At 48.1% G+C, this 21,467-nt stretch overlaps 1 protein-coding gene and 1 long non-coding RNA gene across 15 annotated transcripts in view; one reads left to right on the forward strand and one right to left on the reverse strand.

Annotated features, from left to right (window-relative positions):
• Positions 1-1,666: 1,666 nt before the first annotated feature.
• Positions 1,667-18,429, reverse strand: LOC101722325 (uncharacterized). Of its 14 annotated transcripts, XM_087188361.1 has the most exons (5): positions 12,795-13,252; positions 12,628-12,702; positions 7,752-7,859; positions 6,934-7,126; positions 1,669-5,836 (listed from the first exon to the last, which is right to left on the reverse strand). In XM_087188361.1, exons 1-4 carry the CDS (start codon positions 13,079-13,081, stop codon positions 7,063-7,065), a joined length of 534 nt encoding a protein of 177 aa, XP_087044487.1. In that variant the 5' UTR covers positions 13,082-13,252; the 3' UTR covers positions 1,669-5,836; positions 6,934-7,062. The 14 variants fall into 14 exon arrangements, 1 of the variants encoding a protein (XP_087044487.1); XR_015441737.1 differs by lacking the exon at positions 7,752-7,859 and having other exon boundaries at positions 1,667-5,836; positions 6,934-7,722; XR_015441741.1 differs by lacking the exons at positions 7,752-7,859; positions 12,628-12,702; positions 12,795-13,252 and adding exons at positions 7,607-7,722; positions 18,331-18,411 and having other exon boundaries at positions 1,671-5,836.
• Positions 18,413-21,467, forward strand: part of LOC147824877 (uncharacterized) — a 240,201-nt gene continuing 237,146 nt past the window's right edge. The window contains exon 1 of the long non-coding RNA XR_015441743.1: positions 18,413-19,824. This is a non-coding gene — a long non-coding RNA (uncharacterized LOC147824877). The remainder of the gene's footprint in view (positions 19,825-21,467) is intronic.

Consider the following 21,467-nt stretch of genomic DNA (forward strand, 5'->3'; position numbering starts at 1 on the left):
GCTCTTCAGTGTTGTTTTGATTTGTATTATGTAATAGCTAAAGATGTTGAACATTATTTCATATACAGTGGATCCTTGAGTTACAACTCCTGACCTATGAACAATTTGGGTTTCAACCAGAATTTTCATTTTAACCTACAACCAAAGTCTTGAGTTACAACCAGATGCTGGCTGGTTGTTCTTCCAGATGGTCTCAGATACAAATTTAACCCTTAAAGAGTTCTGGAGGGAACATGACAACATCCTTTCCTGTGTGAGGTTAATCGAGAAATGCTGGGCCAGTGTCTCTCGAAGGACACTAAGATCTGCCTGTGTACAGGAGAGAAACTTTAAAGGCTGTGTAGAGGAGCCTGAACCTTCATTGACCAACTTGAGTTACAACTGCCCTTAGGAATGAATTGAATTCATAAGTCAAGGATCCACTGTACTTATATGTATATCTTTTCAGAAGTATCTGTTCAATTCATTTGCCCATTTATTGATTGGGCTATTTAACTTTTTGATGTGAAGTTTGAATTCTTTATATATTTTAGCTATTAGTCCTGTGTTGGAAGACTAGCTGATAAAGATTTCCTCTCATTCTGCAGTCTGTCTCTTCACGCTATTGGTTGTTTCCCTTGCTGTGCAGAAATTTGTTAGTTTGATGAAGTCCCATTTGTTGATTCTTGGCATTATTTCCTGTGCTGTGCTATTGGAAGTCACTACCTATGCCTATTGCTCCAAGTGTTTCTCCTATGTTTTTGCCTAGCAATTTCAAAGTTTCAAGTCTGATCCTTTTTTTTTTGGTACCGGAGATCAAACTCGGGTCCTTGGCTTGCGAGGCAGGCGGTGGAACCACTGAGCTAAACCCCTGGCCCGTGATCCATTTTGAATTGAATTTTGCACAGTGTGAGAGACAAGGATTTAGTTTGTCTTCTACATGTGGATATCCAGTTTTCCCAGCACCATTTGTTACAGAGAGTACTTTTCTCCAAGGTATGTTTTTGGCTCCTTGGTCAAGAATCAGATAGCGGCCGGGGATTTAGCTCAGTGGTTTTGTTGCCTGCTGTGCAAGCGCAAGGACCCGAGTTTGATACCCGGCACCAAAGAATCAGATAGCTATAGCTGTGTGGTTTGTTTCTGTGCCTCCATCCTATTCCATTGGTTTACATGTCTATTTTTGTGCCAGTACCACACTGTTTTTGTTACTATGGGTCAGTAGTATAATTTGAAATCAGGCCTCCAGCCTTGTTCTTTCTGCTTAGAATTGTTTTGTCTATTTGGGGTCTTTTGTTTCAATATGAATTTTTTTTTCTAGTTCTGAGAAGAATATCATTGCAGTTTTGATGGAGATTGCATGGCATCTGTAGATTGCTTTTGGTTAAAATGTTATTTCTGCCAATCCATGAACATGGGAGGTCTTTCCATTTTCTGGTGTCTTCTTCAATTTCTTTCTTCAGAGTTCTGTAATCTTCATTGTAGAGGTCTTTCACCTCCTTGCTTAGGTTGATTCCTAGGTAATTTTTTTGAAGCTACTGTGAGTGGAATTGTTTTCCTGATTTGTTCTTCTCAGTTCAATATTGTGTACAGAGAAGCTACTGACTTTTTAATGTTTATCTTGTATCCTGCACATGAGATTCTTAATACATAAAGGATTAATGACCAGCTCAGTTAATTTTGAAAATAGAGCCAATCTTATTCTTAAATTTTAGGGCATCCTAAAGTATTCGATTCAGCCATTATGCTTCCTTACATACATTTGAGGTGCATTTTATTATAAACAAAGACATGGACATGCACAAAACAAAAATAAACTCCAAAAGCAAGAAAACCCAAATCCAAAACCAACATAACCACAACACATAAGGCATCTGCAAAATTGCTGGGCACTGACAGTGTACAGGAGCCCTTCCATGTTTCAGATGTCCTGCTGCTTCTGAGACTGAGATATGAAATAAACATTTGTCCAGGTGGATGGCACACATTTGTCTCACATAATCAGTGATCTGACGCCAATCTATCCAGTCATTCTTGTTTCAAAGACTGTCCTTGGTACTAGGAAAGGGATCATTCCTGTTATCTGCAAGGCGATGTTATTGCTGTTAGTCTGCAAGGGGAGGTGGACCAGCAAAGTGAGGGTTAACTACACAGTGCCTGCTGTTATAGTGAAATGGTCAGATGAGCCAGGGATTTAATTATCCTAGCTAACGATGTACGCTTTTATATATGCTCATTTTGACAGCGCATATATTAAAACCGAAGCAATATGGAAAAAATTGGCTTGGGTCTTAAGCAAAGATGACAGAAACTCAGAAGGTACTTTTATTTTTGTGAGGCAGCCTGTCGTCATAGGAATATGTCTGGACTTGGTTCCTAAAGCGGTGGGTTTGATTCCCATTTCTACTTTTGATTGTCATTAAGCAAATCCCTTAACCTTTTATGGACCTCAGTCTCCTCATTTTTATTTTTAATTTTTGATTGATTGATTGATTGATTCATTGATTGATTGCAATACTAAGGATTGAACCCAGGGCCTATGCATGCGACTACATCCCCAACACTCTTCAGTGTTTTTGAGACAGGGTCCTACTAAATCACTAAGTTGCCCAGGCTGGGCTCAAACTCTTAGTCCTCCTGCTTCACCCTCCCAGGGTGCTGGAATACAGTTGTGTACCACCAAACCTGGCTAGTTCCTCATTTTTAAAAGCTAGAGGGAAGATAAATGATTCCACATTGAGCATCCCATGGAATGGATCAAAGTATTCTCTGATGTGAAACTAACTGCCCAGTGAGGATGTCACTGAGTCCGTTGCAGAGTTGGGCTGAATGTGTCAAAATAACCAACTAGGGTCTTTCCTCGGTGTCAGCGTTAGGTCTGGGAGCACCTTCTGGGGAACAATCTTGACAAGTTTAATGGCAGTGGAGTCATGCTGCTCTTTCTTTCTGAAGTCAGACATGCGGAGTCCCTGTAGGATGCTGTTGAAACACGGGCCAATGGGGTGAGGAGAATACAGACAGTGCAGCACTCAGATACTTAGGACCCAGGTCAGCTGCCAGTTACCAGCTTCTGCTTCTGCTGAGGATCTGCTAAGGGACTGCAAGGCAGTCTGACCACTGGGAATTTGCTAGAGTCCCAAGAAAGTCAGCAGGGAACCTGATATTCAATGAGATTTAGTCATTTGAAGGATAAGATGCATTTTGAAGACTGGGCAGCTACCTTGTAGCTGTGGGAGGTGCAGAGGTGAAGCCAGGTCTTCCTTATTTCAAAGCACCTGCCTTTCACCCCCAGTACTCTAGGAGTGGAGGCAGGAGTGGAGTGGTGTTCCTAGTGGGGATTTCTTTGTTTGTTGGTTATTTTTAATTGTGATAAAACTCACATTTCAGCAAACTTACCATCTTAGCCATTTTCAAGTGTATGGTTCAGTAGTGTTAAGTACATTCATACTGTTGAGCAACTAATCTCCAAAGCTCTCTTCATTTTGCAAAACTGAAACTCTGTCTCCATTACACAACAATTCTTCATTCCCTCTGTTACGGTTTGGGTCTGGATGTCTCCCAAAGCCTCACGTGGTCATAGGCTTGATCTAGGTAGGGTGTGTGAAGCTGGAATTGATTCATGATGCAATGCTAGGCTCAAGGGCACTAGGATTAAGGGTGTGAGTGCTTTCCACCCTAAGTAGCTTGAATAAAATAAAAGGGCCAGGGAGACAGCAGTAATTTTCTCTCATTACCTTTGCTGCCTTGTGTGTGCCATGTTGTTTCTGTTCTGCCATGCCTGTTTGTCATCCCTTCCTTGGAGTCAGCTGATTATGGGCTGAAACTTCTATAAACTATAAGCCAAATAAACCCCTTCCCTTCTAACTTTGGGTATCAGGTATTTTGTCTCAGCAATGAGAGAGAAAGGTAACTAACACACCCTTCTTCCTCTTAGTCCCTGACAACCAGCATTCTACTTTCTGTCTCTTTGAACCTGATGATGCTAAGAACTTTATAATTGGATCAGATAGTATTTGTCTTTTTTGTGTGTAGCTGGCTCATTTCACCTTGCATTATGTCCTTGAGGTCATTCTTATTGGAGCAGATGTCAAAATTTCCTTCTTTTTGGGGGCGGGTACCAGGGATTGAACTCAGGACCTTGCACTTGCAAGGCAGGCACAATGCCACTGAGCTAAATCCCCAGCCCATTTCCTTCATTTTTAAATGAGGTCACAAGGGTAGTGGAGCCATGCTCTGATAGAGTTAGTCTCCTTACAAGAAGAGACACTGGAGGGCTGGTTCTCTCTGTCTGTGTCTGTCTTTTTGTCCCTCCACACACAGGCACCAAGAAAAGATCATGTGAGGACACACGGAGCAGCCAGCTATTTGCAAGCCAGGACGAGACCCTGATCCAAAGCTGAATCAGGCAGAGACTTGATCTTAGACATCTAGTTTATATTTGTGAGAAAATACATCCATGTTGTTCAAGTCATTTAGTTTATAGTGTTTTATTATGGGAGCCTGAGCAGACTGATACAATAATATGCCATTGTATGCATGCATTGTATTTTGCTTATCCATTTAGCTGTCAGTGACATTTGGTGATTGCTTCCATCTTTTGGCTTATGTTAATCAATGGTGCTATGAACATGAATACACCCATATTCCTTGGAGATCCTACCTTCAATTCTTTTGGGTATAGGGCTGGGGATTTAGCTCAGTGGTTCCGCTGCCTGCCTTGCAGGTGCAAGGACCAGAGTTTGATCCCCAGTAAAAAAAAATAAACAAACAATTCTTTTGGGTATATATCTACAAGTAGTGTTGCTGGGTAATACGGTAATTCTACTTTACATTTCTGAGGAACCCTCATACTGTTTTCCATAGCGGTTGTACAATTTTTACATTCCTACCTGCCACAAGGGTTCTGATTTCTCCACATCCTCATTTTACTTATTATTTTCTGTTTTTAAAATTTACTTATTTATTTACAGCACTGGAGATTAAAGCCAGGGAATACTGAGTCACACCTCTAGCCCTTTGTTTTGTGTGTGTGTGTTTCAGTACTGAAGATTATTGTGATTTAGACCAAGAATGTCCCCCAGAGGCCTCATGCACTCATAGGTGGGGGTTCTGGAAGGTGACTCAGCCACATGGGCAGCACAGCTGCCTTGCTGTTAGGAGGTGGGGTCTGGTTGGAGGAGTGATCCTTGCGGGTGTGATCTGGAAGGGTTTCTCTCCCTCCCTGCTCCTGTGCTTCCTGGCGCAGCCTTCTCGGGGCACCCATTTTCTTTCGAATTTTTGTTTGCAAATGGTAGTCACTGTCCAACCATGTTATCTTCTACTTAAAAGAGAATTTCTTAGTCATGGGCTCAGAGCTGGGGGCTGTCAAGCAGGATTTATGCTGTCCAAATGGAGCTGGTAGGTTGTGGGGAGTTAGCCTATTTAGCTGCCTATGGCTATGGTTGTTCCAGCTTCTGAAGCCTGAAGTGGGCTTGGCCACAGAGGCCCAGGTGGCTGTTAAGTATCCGCTGATTCCACACAAGAACACTGTCATCCACAAAACAGAGCTGTGCAGACACCGACACAGAGGCCCTAGTAATTATTATGGATATTAAAAAATCCTATCACCACTTCCAGTATTAAGACCAGCTGACACTGCCGCATGCTTCTCACTGTCAGGCATGGTGCTAGGCACTTCATGTGGACGAGCAGGCCTGGTGGAATTTCTTCCCCAGGGACTTGGATGTGGGAGGTGAAGAGTACTGGCTGGCTCTCTGTCTCAAAGCTTGACTGACAGATGTCAGATCTGCATGCTGTCGGCAGCCACACGGTTTAGGGAGTACAGGAGTTGGCCTGGAGCCAGAGGGAAAGAGACGACAACCTAACAAAGACAAGGATAGGGATATGAGATGAAGTTACCCCCCTCTGGGGGCTGCTGTAACAAATTACTACAAACTAGGTGCATTAAAACAACAAAAATTTATTTGTCCTGGAGACCAGAGGTCTGAAATCCAGACATCTGTGGGTCCAGCAAAGGCTCTAGGAGGGGACCTTTCTTTGCCTCTTTGAGCCACTGGTGGTTGCTGTAATCCCTGGCATTTTTTAGTGTAGATGTGTCACCTCTATATCCCCCTCCATCGTCATACGGCATTCTCTCCTGTGTGTCTCTCCTCCCTCTGTGTCATTGGATCCAGTTACCAGTCATTGGATTAAGGATCCAATTACCAGTCATTGAATCCAATTACCAGTCATTGGATTAAGGCCCCCCCATAATTCAAGATGACTTCCTTTTAACCTAACTATCCACATCTATGCAGATCCTATTTCTAGAATATATTCTGAGCTGCTGGCTGGACATGAACTTTTGGGGACACTTTTCAACCTAGCACAGAGGGGTATCTTAATATGGAAACTGGACCCCATATTCCAGTTGTTCTCAAAACCCAATCATACTCCAAGCTTTGGGTGTTGTGGTGCAGGTCCATATGCTTATGATAAATTATTATTTGTGGTAAATCTAGCTCTAGTTGGGTGACTGTCACATGCAACCAAAATAATTTTTAAAATACATAGAAGAATAGAGACTTCCATTGTTATAATTCTATTAGCTGCCAATGGGTGCCCTATTTATCAAGCATGAAAGTATTTCTTCTGTGGTGGCTTGGGGAAAACAAACTTATACACTGTAGAAAAATGAAGCCCAGAGAGACTTGACTAAGCACAGATAGTGCATCAGGAAGACGCCTGGGGGGCTGACCTCAGCTCAACTGGAAGAACAGCAGTAGGGTGAGCCCAGATGACACCAGCTTCTGCCTAGAGTCAGATACCTGGGCAGATACCTGGTCTGAATCAAAGGAAGAAAGGTGGGTAAGACATACACAGTGCGTGGCCATCTGGTAGCCTCTGCTATGGATGGCGAGCCTACATTTTCAAGATCCCAGATGGCTCCAGAATTCCCACCAGATTTTTTTAGCTTACCTTGAAATAATCAGCCATGTGCCATAGGCAAATTTGGCAGGAAGTTCCAGAATACGGTGCTTCGATAACGTTCAGATCTGCCCACGGTGCCTCTGATGTCAGTAGCACAGAGGGTGGAAGTCAATCTGGTCAGCTTTCCAGGAGGCTATGTGTCATTGCCAGTGGCCATGTTTGAAAGGTGGTTGTAAGAAACCTGTAAGCGACAGACTTGCTTTACTGTCAAGTCTCTGGACCAGGCTCCAAGAGGACATCAGTGGATGGCCCAGCAGCTGGTTTTCCTGGCCAGGACCCACAGGCACCCTCCTGGTAGGTCCAGTGCAAAGAATTCCACTAGCCGCCCTTTCGGCTGGGGAAAGGGATGGAGAGGGTGATTGCAATCAGGGAGGTTGCTTGGGCCCCATGAAATCACCCCAGAAGCAATTGCTAAATGCAAAGACCCACCAAATCCATCTGCCTTTTGTGGTTGGACTCTAACCAGGCTCTAAATGAGTCACCAAGATGGTATCCTGACCTCATAGGTCAGCTGTAGAAAGCCAGTGAGCCCTAGCAGCAGGATGTGTTTCTCCTGTGGCCCCAGTTCTTACAGGGAGAACTTTCTGTGACCCGTAGATTGGGATGGGGCATCTGGACTGGGGCAGGGTAGACACTTAGTGGATTTCAGGCCTCATCCCACCTGGAGTTGTACCAGCGCTGTCACTGAGCAACAGGGATGACAGTGTTTATCTGATGGGATCATCATAGCAGCCAGTGATATGGGCATTAGTGTCCCCAATCCATGTTTTAAGGAGCCTAGGGTACAGAGAAGATCAATCACTTACCAGGTGCCATAGTTTAGGTCTGGGCCATCTTCCAAAGGCCTATATGTTGAAAGCCTGGTCTTCAATCTGGTGTTCTTAGGGGGTGGTGGAACCCTGAGGAGGTGGAGCCTAGTGGAAGGAAGTTAGGTCCCTGGGGACAGGTCTCTTCCCTCGAAGGGGATGTTGGAACCCTGGCTCCTTCCCGTGGCTTTCTCTTTGCTCCTGGCTGTTAGGAGGTGGATGCTCCCTCCACCATGCAGTTTCCATGATGTCTCACCAGAAGGCCCCAAAGCAACAGGTCAAACCATGAACGGAAGCCTCTGAAATCCTGAGCCAAAGTAAACTTCTCCTCCTTAAGAGTTGATCATATAAAGTATTTTGTCATATGACAGAAAAATAACGCACCTGGTCACACAGCCAGTGAATGAATTAATAGCTCAGGCTAGGTCCTGAGGCCATAGGATAAGGGAGATAACTGTGTGAGGGAAGACAGAAGGTCAGGGGAGGCCTGCAATGCTATTTGGGAGAGCAGGCTGAGCAGTCCCTGCAACAGGACATAGCCTGGGGACATAGGAGTTCACAGTCCAGGGAAGACAGAGGGGTTCCTGAGAGGAGGTGAAAGGCCGCCCTCCTATGGCCACTTCTGGAAAAGCACATGTGACACCCAAGGTGTCCCCTGGCGGGGAACAGTTCTTGGGTTACATGTAGATGTGTTCCTAGGAGGAGGGGTTGGGGAATCTGGGCCAAGACAAAGCCAGACGTGATTAGGGAGATGAGAGCATGCACCAGATTCAGATAGCAAGCTGAGAGCAGAATGGGAAGAGGAGCTGTAAGTTAAAGGCCTTACAGGACAACCGTGGGCTGGGCTGGGGGACAGGGCTGGCGTGAAGTCTGCAGGATGGTCCTCCCCACACTGAGCAGCCAGGGACCCCGAGGATGCTGGAGCAGGTGAGGACCTGGCCAGTTCACAGAGTGCGGAAACCATTGCTGGTTTGGTTTGAAGACGTCTGAAGATCTGGGGAGGCCGTTTGTGGCCTGAGGTTAGAGAGGAGGAAAAATGAGGGGAGAGGGTCCAAAGGGTCAGTGAACAGAAAAGTGAGGCTATGAGATGCTCGAGGGGAGGCTCCTGAAGCCAATCCTGACAGCCCTGGGACCTGCTCGCTGGTCCCTGTCCCTCCCCGTCTCCCCACTCTGCTGTCTTTCCTAGGACTTCAGGGCAGGGCTGCTGCTCACCCCTAGAGGGAAGGCTCCAAACTGTCCCCGAGTGGGACTCAGGTAGAGCTGGTAAGGGCCTGTGCTACAGATGTCTAGATTCCTTCCTGCCTGAGGCCAAAAAAACCCTCCAGGGCCAAATGGAACTTGGTTCCTTTTCTGGTGATAGCCCAGGGACACCTTTAATTGCAAAATTCAAGGCCAGGCCTTGTTAGAAATTGCAACAAACCCAGACCATATGGGAACATTTCCGATGGAAAGGAGCATCTGTTCCCTGTAAGAGATGCAAATGACGTTTAATTGTGCCTGTGGAGGGCCCCGTGTCCTGTCCCCAGTGCCGTGCCCACGGGGGGTAGTCCTGCCACGGTTCACAGTCCTCAGAGGAGCCCAGAACCCACATTGCCCGTGGCCCAGACCAGACAGCGCCCTCTGCTGACACCTGCATGGTGTGTCCAGGGTGTGGAGGGGACCAACCCCTACTCCAGGGATGGTGAACCTATTAGAGACCAAGTGCCCAAACTGCACTCCCAAACCCGGTTATTTATCCGAAAGTGCCAGGGCCATTTTTTACCCACTGTGTCCACGGTGCCCAGCAATGCCCAGCACAGAATGGATGTTCAGTAAATCCATGCCAAATCAAATGCAGCCTCTTTTTTCTTTTCTATAAAATTTTAAAAGAATGCTTTGGTGGGCTGGGGATTGAGCTCAGTGGTTTCGCCGCCTGCTGTGCAAGTGCAAGGACCCGAGTTCGATCTCCGGTACCAAAAAAAAAAAAAGAATGCTTTGGTTTGGGGATGAAAGACTTTTCCTAAGAATGACGTTCCCCCATGAAAGTCCCTGTTCCCATGCTCCGTCCGGGCCACTACACAGAGGCCCCTGGGTAGTGTGACTTCTCCACTCACCAGTGCTCTGCCTGAGCCTAGGGAATGTTGCCCTGTTGAGGGAGGGAAAATGGAGCCCAGGCTACTTCCAGGAAGCCAGAAAGATTCATTCAGAGCAGGAAGAAGAGGAGGAAGGAGGCAGGAGGGAGGAGGCTGGGGCCCTGCATCTGCTCAGAGTCAGCGGCTCAGGGAGGACAAGGCACCTGTCTGCTGGGCTCTGGGCCTTCGTCCTCTGCTGCCCACAGGGTGGGGTGTGGAGGGGCTGACGTTCTGCTCCTGCCAGCTGTGGAGTGAGACTCACCAGCTGAAGCCTCCCGGGCCCTCCCCGCTGCCTGGCCCATCCCTCTTGCCATATGGTGCAGGAGGGACAGTCACAAGGCGGAGGCTGCTGCCCAGCTGCCCAGTGGGTGTGTTCTGGGCCTTCTTCCTGAGCCATGTGTTCTGCATGTCATTCCCCAGAGGGAGCTTTTGGGACGTGGAGGTGGTTTGGGGATAACAGACCTGTCTCCTTGTTTACCCTGGGAACAGAATACTCTGCCTTACAGATGAAACAACAGAGGTTTAGAGACATTAAGTGACCAGTCACAGGCCACACAGCTAGGAATTTGTACAGTTTGTTGCAGGAAAAGTCTAGGTCAGGGATGGCGAACCTTTTAGAGTTGAGTGCCCAAGATGCAACCCCAAACCCATTTATTTTTCGCAAAGCACCAACACTGCAATTAAACCTGAAAACTGAGGTGTTAGTTTAGGAAAAAACAAGTGTTATCTGATGCTCAGCTGTGGGGCAACTTGGCTCTCGGCCCGATAGAGCAGGCTCTGTGTGCTGGCTGTGGCTCTCATGCCATAGGTTCGCCCCCACTGGTCTGGGCTGTTTGCTGAGCATGACCTGGCACTTCAGACCTCCAGTTCCCCCAGTTTGTATTCTGTGGCTCCCACCCTGCCTTCACAGACTGGAAGCTGCCGCACAGCGAGCACAAGCCAGCCATGCCCTCTTCACACCTGCCCTACGCTTCGGGGGCCCTGAAGGGTCTCATTTTGTGGGGTCTCAGCACAGAGCTCTCCCAGCCGCTGGTCTCCTCTGTCCATCTCTCTGTGACTGTGGAATGAGCCCACAGCTGCCTTACAGGCTCCATGCTGGCCACTTCCCCAAACAAGAACATCCCCGACCAAGCATCACCAGCCACTGGTGGGGATCTCAGCAGAGCCTCACAGGTACCCATCTGTCAGCCGCAGGCCCCAGATAGCGCCTCCACATTTTCCTTTATTTCTCTGGTGTCGGTTTGTCCCTCACACCACGAAGGGCGTCTGCCTGAAGAAGGCCACGCCGCTGGTGTCGGCCCAGTGAGGCCGGCCCAGAGCTCTCGCTGTCCGCAGAATCGCACAACCACGTTCCTGAAGACCAGCGAGCCTCTGTCTCTGAGTCTCAAAACTTGTCCAGGGGACTCAGTGTGCACAAACGCCCTGCCAACCCACCAGCTTCCCAGGCCCGATGGCATCTCACACAGCCGCTGTCCCCTGCTGCACCCAGCCTAGCACAGCAATAGATGAGAAATATTGATGGCACAGCATGTCGTTCTGTGTGGGTCTCTGTATTCTCACCAGTAAATCTTAAGAATCTCATCCCCTACTATATGCAAATCTGCTTATTCATATATTACACACAGCTAGCATTGCATTTACAGATGACTACATCAGCACCATGCACAGGCTGATGTGGCAGCGCATGCCTGTAATCCCGCTACTGGGGAGGCTGAGGCAGGATCACAAGTTTGAGACAGCCTGGAGGATACAGTGAGACTCTTCTGCAAAATAAAATCTCTGAGGATGCAATTCAGTGGCAGAGTATTTGCCTAGCAGGGGCAAGGCCTTGGGTTCTATCCCCAACAATGCAAATAACAGAACAAAACAAAACAACAAAAACCAAATATAAAAATCCAACAATGCCAAAACAACAATACAAAAAAATCATGCACGAAGCAGAAATATAAAAGGCTGACCTTTTTTCATAAGTTTTACATAAACATTTATATATTCTAAAAACCCCATGCATATAAATAGAAACGTAAAATGAAGATGTAAGAACAGATACAAAGGAAGGCCTGGTTTCTTCCCCCTGCACCCTGGCGAACTTCCCTTCCTGCTGTACCTCAGCTTAGAGGTGCTCTGACCAAACTCTGCACACTGAACGGATGCCCATGGTACACACCAGTTTCTCCAGTGCTTCTCTGTTGCCCTGGGTGGACCTTGCTTCTTCTCTCAGGTCAGGACAGAGAGGCTAAATGACTCATCTGAGATGCACAGTAAGTTCAGAGTGTGATGCTGACTCCTGTCTTCGTCTGCCGAGGCTGCCGCAATAAAGCACCATAGCCTGGGAGACTCATACCACAGAAACTGACTCACGTCTGGAGGCTGGAAGTCCAGCAGCAAGGTGTTGGCAGGGTCAGTTTCTCTTGAGGCCTCTCTCCTGGACTTGCAGACAGCTTACAGCCATTCCTCTGCACAAAAATCCCTGGTTTCCTCCCCTGCCTTCCTTCTTCTCTTTTCTCTCCTGGAGATTGAACCCAGGGGCTTTGCACTGAGCTACATCCCCAGCCCTTTATTTATTTATTTATTTTTAAATTTTGAGGCAGGCTGTCCCTACATTGCCCAGGCTGGGCTGGAAATTGTGATCCTCCTGACTCAGCCTCTCAGAGTTCTGGTATTGCAGACATGTGCCACCACACCCAGCTGTCTTGCATTTCTCATAAGGACACCAGTTGTACTGGATTGGGGCCCACCCTCATGACCTCATTTTAATTTATTACCTCTGGAAAGGCCCTGCGCCAAAATAGGTCACATTCTGAGGAACCAGGCAGGGGTGAAGGCTTCCACCTACGAATCTGGAGGGTGACACAGTTCAGCTCGTCACAGCTCCCAGAGTCACTGCCCTGCTGGGCTGGCCCGAGTGTGAGACCTGGGGGCCCTCACTCACCTGCAAGGGGCCCCTGCAGTGGCCTCCTGGGGACAGCTCTGCAGACTTCCGGCTCCCAGGGAACTCCTCCGGGATGGTTTCCGGGCCAGGCCACTGACCCTTCCACCGAGCCCCTCCCCTCCTCTCAGCAGCCCCCTCTGAGACCTGTCCAGGTCCCCCTGCCCTGCAGCCCCAGGTGCACCTACTCCACCGAGGCCCGGCTTGCTGTTTGTGTGCCAGGCCCTGGGTGCGGGGCTGGGGCTGTCAAGGTGGACTCCCGAAGGCGAGGATTTTTCTCTTTTCTTCATTTTGGGAGAGTTTTATAGCACCTCCTGCATGATTCTGCATTGTAGGTATTTTTTTCATCTGAGCCGTCATCTTATATTCAAGGAGAGTTCCGACAGTGCAGGGACTCTGTCCTCTCTCCTTCCTTCTTTCTTTTCATGCACTTACTCCTTAAATCTCTGGAGATTCCCTTGTGTCCCTCAGTTAAAGTTTGTTGATGACTGCATGAGCGAAACGTCCCCTCCGCCCAGGTGGCCTGCGTTCTCCCTGTGTCTTCAGGGCCTCAATGCCCCCTGCTCTTTCAGTTAGTTCCCGTGGGTGGCCAGGACCCTGTGTGAGCAGCCCTCGCCATGCCCCGCTCTCCTTTGACCTCCATGTGACCCTGGAGCCCCTTCCTTGCCAAAGTCAGGGCGCCATCTGCAGGGTGCTCCTCCCCCACGGCAACCCCGCCTCCTGCGTCCTCAGAGAGGCCTGGTGAGTAGACAGAGGAGGGAGAAACCTGTGGAGCCGGAAGTACAGCCCGCAGGAGGGGGCAGAGAGGTGGAGCGTCCTGGCCGGCATCCTTGCAGGGCGCAGGCAGCCTCGCCTCAGTGCTGGCTGGGGAGCTGCAGGGACTGCGTGTGCTCAGCTGCCCCCCCCCCCCCGCTCCGAAGCCCCCAGCGGAAAAAGTGAGAAAACTGATTTTGCTGGGGCGATGGCAGCAGGGAGAGCACCCCCCAGACATGAGGGTCGGAGCGGCTGGGAGCAGGGCCTTTCTCCTCCGACTTCCACATGGAGGAGGAGAGAGCTAGAGGCGCTGGTTTGGCCTCGGCCGTTGTCCTGCGGGAGTGGCTGTTAGGCAGCTGAAGGAGGAATGCTCAGCTAGTTTAGGGGATGGATGTAATAATTTGTGAGGCCAGGAGGGGAGGTGCAGGGCCTGGGGCTGGCCTCGCACCGGGGAGGGGAAGGAAGGGGGCCCCCGTGAGTCTCAGGGCAGGCAGGGGAGAGTGGACAGCAGGTCCCATCTGAGTCAAAAGGGGACGCTGACTTTTTAATTTCAGTTTTTGATTGATGCTTAATAGTTGTCCACATCCATGAGGTATGGCGTGACCCTTTGTTCATGTCTGTATTAATGATCAACTCAAGGTATTCAGCGTATCCGTCACCTCAAACTTTTATCGATTCTTTTTGGTATGTTCAAAACCTTCTTTTCTATTTTGAGATATATAATACATTATTATTATTATTTGTGGTACTGGGGATTGAACCTGGGAACTTTGCACTGAGCTACGTCCCTAGCCTTTAAAATTTTTTTAAATTTTGAGACAGGGTCCTGCTAAATTGCTAAGTTTCCCAGCTGGGCTCAAACTCTTAATCCTCCTGGCTCAGCCTCCCAGAATGCTAGGATTACAGGGATAATTGTTAACTGTACTCACCCTGTGGTGCCACAGAACACCAGAACTCATTCCTTCTAACTCTAGCACTGATAGACCTCTTTACCTCCCCTTTCCTCCTACTCTCCCTGGCCTCTGTTGATCTATGAGATCAGCTATTTTAAGATCCCACTTCTCCGGCCGGGGATTTAGCTCAGTGGTTCTGACGCCTGCCTTGCAAGCACAAGGACCAGAGTTCAATCCCAGGTACCAAAAACAAAATAAAACAAAAAAGATTCCACTTTTGAATGAGATTACACAGCACTTTTTTTGGTGTGTGTGCCTGGCCTCCAGGTCCGTCTATGTTGTAGCAAGAGATCATACTTTTTAATGGCAGAATAGAATTCCATTTCACATATGTATCACATTTTCATTATCCATTCATTTGATGATGGACATTTAGGTTGATTCCATACTATAGCTAGTGTAAGGTTCAAAACTAAAATTAGAACTATCATATAATCTAGCCGTTCTGCTACTGGTTTGTACCCAAAAGAAAGGATGTCTGGCAGTGGAACATGTTGGGAAGGCTGGTTCTTTGCAGTAAACTGTTTCCCAGAACTGAAGAGGGTGAGAGGAGGATTTTGGTGGAGGGGAATTTCTTCATCTCTGGTGAGAACAGAGCTGAGATAAAGTTCCACATTGTCAGCTTCTCCCCATGGTTTTCTGATGGGTGCGTCACACTCATTTTGAACAACACGGCCTAGATCAACCTGCCAAGAAGCGTTGAGAAATAATTCTTAACTGGGAAGAATTAGGGTTGGGAAAGCTTAGGGTCTTGGAAGACAGAGAGAGTCTTCCTTCTGCCTCTGTCTTAGTAAGCTCTTTGTCACTGTGACAAAAATATCAGAGATGAACAACTTAAAGGAGGAGAGGTTTATTTTGGCGCATGGTGTCAGAGGTTTCAGTCCATGGTCAGCTGGCTCCAGTAATATCAGGCTGGAAGGGCTTGGCAGAGGCAAGCAGCTCCCCTCATGGCAGCTGGGAAGCAGAATGAGAGAGCAGGTGCTGACTGGCTTCCTCCTTCTTCCCCTTTATTCCATGGGGCCCTCAGCTTCTTGCATGCTGCCACCCACATTCAGGGCACCTCCCTCCCTCGGTTTGCTGTCTCACATGCCAATCACATCCCCCTAGACACACCAGAAGTGTGTTCTACTAATTTGCTGGGTGTCTCTCCATCCAGTCAAATTGACAGCCACAATTAATGGTCACAGCCTCTAAGGGGAGGTGCCTGGTGGGGCGGAGAGCGGTTCTGGGTTGAAGATGGGGCAGAGAACATAATATGAGGAGCAGGCTTGAAGGAGTGAGCTGCAGAAGCAGTTGTTTATGCTGAGTGACCTGGGCAGGTGCTCGAAACTCCGAGGACCTCCCGTTCTAGTCTCTGTCTTTGTTACTGAATACTTTTAAGAAGGATGGAGTGGCATTGCAGTGCAAGAAGCATAAAAATCTCTGAATGTAAGGCTTGAAAGCATTTGAATTTCTGGCAAGATTCAAAGTAGTTGAAAAGAAGTGTAAAGTTCATTCACTTGTTACCCCATGTACTGGGTACTTTAAAAAATGTTCATCTATAATTCTGGGCATGGTGGTGCACACCTGGAATCCCAAAACTCTGGGAGGCTAAGGCAGGATGATCACAAGTTCAAGCCTAGCCTGGGAAACTTGGTGAGAGCCTGTCTCTAAATAAATAAAGAAGTGGACTGCGGATGTAGCTCAGTGCAAAGACCAAGGGTTCAACTCCAGTGTCTGTCTGTCTTTCTCTCACACAAGTGTATATTCTTCTCACTTCTCTGCTTCTAAAAATTCATCATAAAGAGGGCCAGGGATTTAGCTCAGTGGTTCTGCTGCCTGCTCCGCAAGCGCAAGGACTGGAGTTGGATCTCCGGTACAAAAAAAAAAAAAAAAAATCACCATAAGGAACCAATCAATCATGCTAAAAAAAAATAATGCTCAAAGATGTATAGTAGAGGAAGTATCCCTGTGTTGTTGGTACCAAAGAAAAATTAGACACAATTCCGAGTTTGACAACAGCTTACTAAATAAATTAGCGAATATCTACATGAGCAAACTGTACCACCATTAAGAAGAGAGCACAGGCATATATTTGCTTACATAGCTTAGGGAAGGATTTGCACTTCCGCTAAGAGCCTGGCATTGTGGAGAGAACTTGGAACTGGTTAGCTGCTTCAGACGCTGTGGTGCTCTTTGCTTCCAGAATGGCCTTTGAGCTCTGTCATGATCCTGTAAGTCCTTGAGAAAGGTTACCAATGCAAATAATTCTTTACAGACATGCAGATAACTTCTGCCCTGTGGAGGTTTGCTTGACTCCTCCTCCTCAGTGGAAGTGGCCACTTTCGCACGCATTTGCAGACCCATTTCAGTCTTCCCAATCCAGAGATGTCTGCGCTCTTTCGACTTCTCCTTTGCACTGTGGCAGCCTCTTAATGGTGTGCTCATTTATCATGAGTTCAATACATCTTTAAACGTCTGTTCACTTTGCATCATCAGGAGAGTCACGATCTTACCTTTTCTGGAACATTATCCTTTAATCATTGAAGTACTTGTGGTTACTACTGAATGATACAAGAAGGTTACAAATAGTGTGGCCAACACGACTCTCTTTGGGGAGGATGCTTGGGATCAAATGCAGGACCTCAGGCATGCTAGATAATCCTCTGCCACAGAGCTACACCTGCAGCCTCCAACATAACATTTAAGGAAAAATAGCATGTGTATTACTAGATACACAGAAATAAAAATTTCACTGACATGTACATGAGAATATTATGCAGTTTATCTCAGGATGGGTTCCTGGACGAATGTCATTTTTTTTCCTTTCTTTCTCTCTCTCTCCCTTTCTTTCTTTGGATTGAACCCAGGGCCTTTGAACTGAGCTACAATCCCCAACCTCTTTTTATTTTTTATTTTGAGACAGGCTTTCACTAAATTGCTAAGTTGCCCAGGCTGGGCTTGAGTTTGTGATCCGCCTGCCTCAGCCTCCCAGAGAGCTGGGATGACAGCTGTGAACCATCATGCTGACTTGTCCTCATGTTTATTTCTTAGGCATAACATGGCTAAAAGTTTTAAAACAACCAAAGTGCGTCCCAGAATGAAAATCTAACACACACTTTTCTAATCAAATTCTCACAAGATCCAGATCCCCAGTGAGTTTCAGGGCAGAACTCCGGTTCCCCACTCAGGGGCAATAAGGCCGCTGACATTTAACATGCCTGGGGTGGGCTCCAGGCACCAGAGGCTTCAGCCGCCCAGAAGTGGAGAGATGGGAGCCGTGGACGAGCGATCGCCCGGGTTCTCGGGCTGTGGTACGTGAAAAGGAAAACTGGGAGGACCTGTTGGTTTGCACAGAGTGGACACGAATGATTCGGTGGAGAGAAAGGATTCACGGCTTGCAGGCTTCTCCAGAGCCACGGGGGGTGGGGCGGGCAGGCCCTGCGCGAGGCCGGCTGCAAGTGAGGCCTTTTCAGCCCTGCCGCTCTGAGGCCCTTGTTCAATGAGGTGATGGGTGGGAGTGAGGTGACCAGCCTAAAAAACTGCTGGGAGCCCAGCACTCTGGGAGGCTGAGGCAGGAGAATCGCAAGTTGGAGCCCAGTCGGGGCAATTTAGTGACTTAGTGAGACCCTGCCTCAAAATAACAAGCATACCCCGTGCTCTGATCTTTGAGAACCAGGGAGCCCCGCACTGGGCAGGCCCTGCCCGGAATGAAATGCGGCTCCTTCCATTCAGCTCTTGGTCTATTTTCGGACGACTCCAAGCGCAAACGTGGAATAAGTGCTGGGGAAGCACTTAGCCGCGTCTGACTTGCTCAGCACACACTACCTTCCTCCCTCCCTTTCTTCCTCTACCTCAGCAGAATCACTGCAGGCCCAGACAGAGGGCGCTGACGCAGTCCTTTTCCTGCGGGTGATTGCCGGGCCCGCGGGTCAGGCGGCCGGACCCAGCTGGGCTCCAGGGCGCTCAGGACGTTGCGTGCGCGCCCTCGACGTTGCGCGCACGCCCTCTGGCGGCGAGAGCCCCGCGAGATTCCCCAGGCTTGGGGCTGGCACGCGGCGGACCCAGGCCCACCTGGGCCGAATTACTGGGCAGCACCGCAAGGTGAGTTTCCAACGCAACCAGACCAGAGAGCAGGGCGTGTGGCGCTGGAGAGGGAGGGGAGAATTATTTTCAAATTTAGCATCTCCCTTTTCTCAGGATTTTATTCTGAAAAATTCCAATGATGCCTAAAAGTTCAAAGAATTTTACAGTGAGTGTACCTCCGTCCATCACCCTGGCCCTTCTTCTAACATTTGAGTCGGTTTCCTGGGACATCTGTCCATCTTATCCATCCCCATCTCCATCCACCAAAGCCTTTTATGTTTTTTGGATGCATTTAAAAGTTAGTTGCAAACATGAGAACAATTCCTCTCAGACAGGGCAGCTGCCCGTCGGCCCCCAGTACTGAAAAAGAGAGGAGGCTGCTAACAGAAGAGGTTACTTTGTCACACAGTTTACAGGACACTTTTCATGTTTTGCTTTTTTACCCTGCGAGGGAGGTATCTTTAATTCGATTGTTACAGGAGAGAAAATTGAGGCTCAGGAAGGGTAATCCACAGAGCTGTGGCTCAGTCCTATCTGACTCACAGCCGTGTCCTCTTTCCTTCTTTCTCTGGCTTCACTTTGTTCTTAGAATAAAAATAGATTCCTGGGCTGGAGATTTACCTCAGTGGTGCCAGAGTTCGATCCCTGGTACCAAAAAAAAAAAAAAAAAAAGAGTCCTGCCTGTAATCCCAGCACCCTAGGAGGGTAAGGCAGGAGGGTCTCAAGTTCAAGGCCAGCCTGGGCAACGGGTAACTCAGTGCAAAGACCCTGGCTTCGGTCTCCAGTACTGCAAAACCAAACCAAACCAAGGGGGACCCCTCCCATGGCCCTTGGGCCCTGTGTCCCCTCCCCGCCCCACACCCATCTCCACTCATTGGAAATCCATTTCCGGCCACCCTGTCCAAAGTCACCTCCCCAGTGATCCCATATTATCACCATATTTTATTTCTTTTTATGTTTTTCATAACCTGGAATCACCCTTCCTTCCCCTGTAATTAAAAACATGTGATAACATACAGAAAAGGTAAAATTGAGCCTCACTCGCTGCAAGCGTACTGGTGGTCAGCGCTGCTAAGTGTGTTCATGGTGTACGGCCGTCAGCGCCGGCCAGCTCTGTGCCTACTTCCATCCGCAGAACTGAAACTGTACTCAGTGAGCATGGAGACCGTTCCCTCCCTCCCCAGCGCCTGGCAAGCAGAGCCCCACTTCCTGTCGCTATGAACGAGACTACTCTGGGCGCCACAGCGACTTGGAATCATGCGGTATTTGTGGTTTTGTGACTGGTTTACTTCACTTAACCCCCTTCAAGGTTCACCCATGTGGTAGCCTGTGTCAGAACTTTCTTTGCTTTTAAGGCTGCATAATAGTCTATCGTGGGCTGTACCATATTTTGCTTATCCACTCATCCACGGATGGACACTTGGAGTGTCTGCTTTCCGCCAACATTTTAGTCGTTTTCAGTACATTTTAAGTTAACCATATGTTAAGTGTGTGTTTAACCATTTGTGGAACAGCCTGCTGTTTTAGAAAACAGTGGAACCATTGCATATTCCCACCAGCTATATTTAAGGGTTCTTCATATCCTCACCCTTGCTATTATCTGAACTTTTATTCTAACCATCCTAGTGGATTTGAAGTGTTATCTCATTGTAGTTTTGATTTGCATTTCCCTGACATGGCTAATGATGTCCAGCACCTTTTTATGTGCTTGCTGGCATATGTATAGCTTCTTTGTTTGGAGAGATGCCTGTTTGACTCCTTTGCCCATTTGTTGAACTGGGCTGTTTTTATTATGTTGCATTTTGGGACTTAGTAAGAAGATACAGGGCTGGCTGAACCAGTTCACCCTGCGTGCCATCTAGGTATAGGTGGCTCCAGAGCACTGTCTTTCTTCTTAGAAAACCAGACTTTTCAGACTGTCATCCAAAGAAGCCAATGAATCAGAGTAGGATGTTCCAAACCTTACCACGCCCGTGGAGAGATGCTTGCTGGCTGTGTGGGATCGAGTATGTTTCTTAACCTTGCTGAAGCTCGGAACTGATCCATTTTATAGGCTGACGCTCCCCTCCGTGTGTATCAGGCAGTCACCCTGTGCCAGGCGCAGCGCGATGTGCTGTGCCAGGATGAGCAGGTGCCATTGCCTTCTTAGCTGGTGTCTGGAAGCTCAGTCACTTGACCTGTCCATCAGACTCTAGGACACTCAGCAGCGGCCTCTGCTGCTCCAGAATTTCTTTTTTCCACAAGTGATGGCATGGATGGGACGATGCTGGTCATGGGAGAGACGCTGGCCCAGTCTGCACTTGGCCTCTTGGAGGGCAGGGGCAGGAGAGGCAGTCCCTGGAGACGCACAGCGTGTAAATGCAAAGTGCGCTAGCAAACAACACTGACAGTGTCCCAGAATCCAACGGGACTCAGGAAAATTCCATCCTGCCCTTTGGTTAGGAGCACCTGGGGCTCTAGTAGCTTGGCAGCGGGGCCTGGGTTTAATGCTGCAGGTGCTTCATTCATTCATTCATGCATTTGCAAGAATCTGTGGAGCTCTTCGTCTGAGCCAGGTGTTGTTGCAGCCACTGGGAATTAACCCCAACCCCATCCCAGTGTGCAGTCATCACAGAAGGGAGATGACCTTATAAGGTCAAATTTACCTCTACCCTCTTAGCCAACACAAGTGGGCAGAAAATTAAATCAACAGAGAACAGACAAATGGGAGAGAAGTATACAAGCCTACAGAAGTGTTGTGTGACACTGAAGCCCTCATTAGGAAACGAAGATCCAAAGATGTGGAAAAACCAAATCCTCCTGCATTTGGTTGAACAAAGAGAGGAAATTATGGAAAAGTAACTGAAGTATGTGGGGAGGCTAAGGAAGATAAGAATGAGTTTAACAAGTTCCTTTTGTGCCGATT

The sequence above is a fragment of the Heterocephalus glaber genome, unplaced genomic scaffold (genome assembly GCF_053883595.1).
Source record: "Heterocephalus glaber isolate CG9 unplaced genomic scaffold, H.glaber_assembly_v1.0 deba00001531, whole genome shotgun sequence".
Taxonomy (NCBI): Eukaryota; Metazoa; Chordata; class Mammalia; order Rodentia; family Bathyergidae; genus Heterocephalus; species Heterocephalus glaber.

Excerpts from the sequence above, each read along its gene's own strand:
- LOC101722325 (XM_087188361.1), bottom strand. The coding sequence starts at position 13,081 with ATGAAGAAAAGAGAAAAATCCTCGCCTTCGGGAGTCCACCTTGACAGC. Across the intron at positions 12,703-12,794 it reads ACTGCAGGGGCCCCTTGCAG|ATTCGTAGGTGGAAGCCTTC; the intron begins GTGAGTGAGGGC and ends GTCACCCTCCAG. Across the intron at positions 7,860-12,627 it reads GGCGCAGGGCCTTTCCAGAG|GCTCCACCTCCTCAGGGTTC; the intron begins GTAATAAATTAA and ends TCCTTCCACTAG.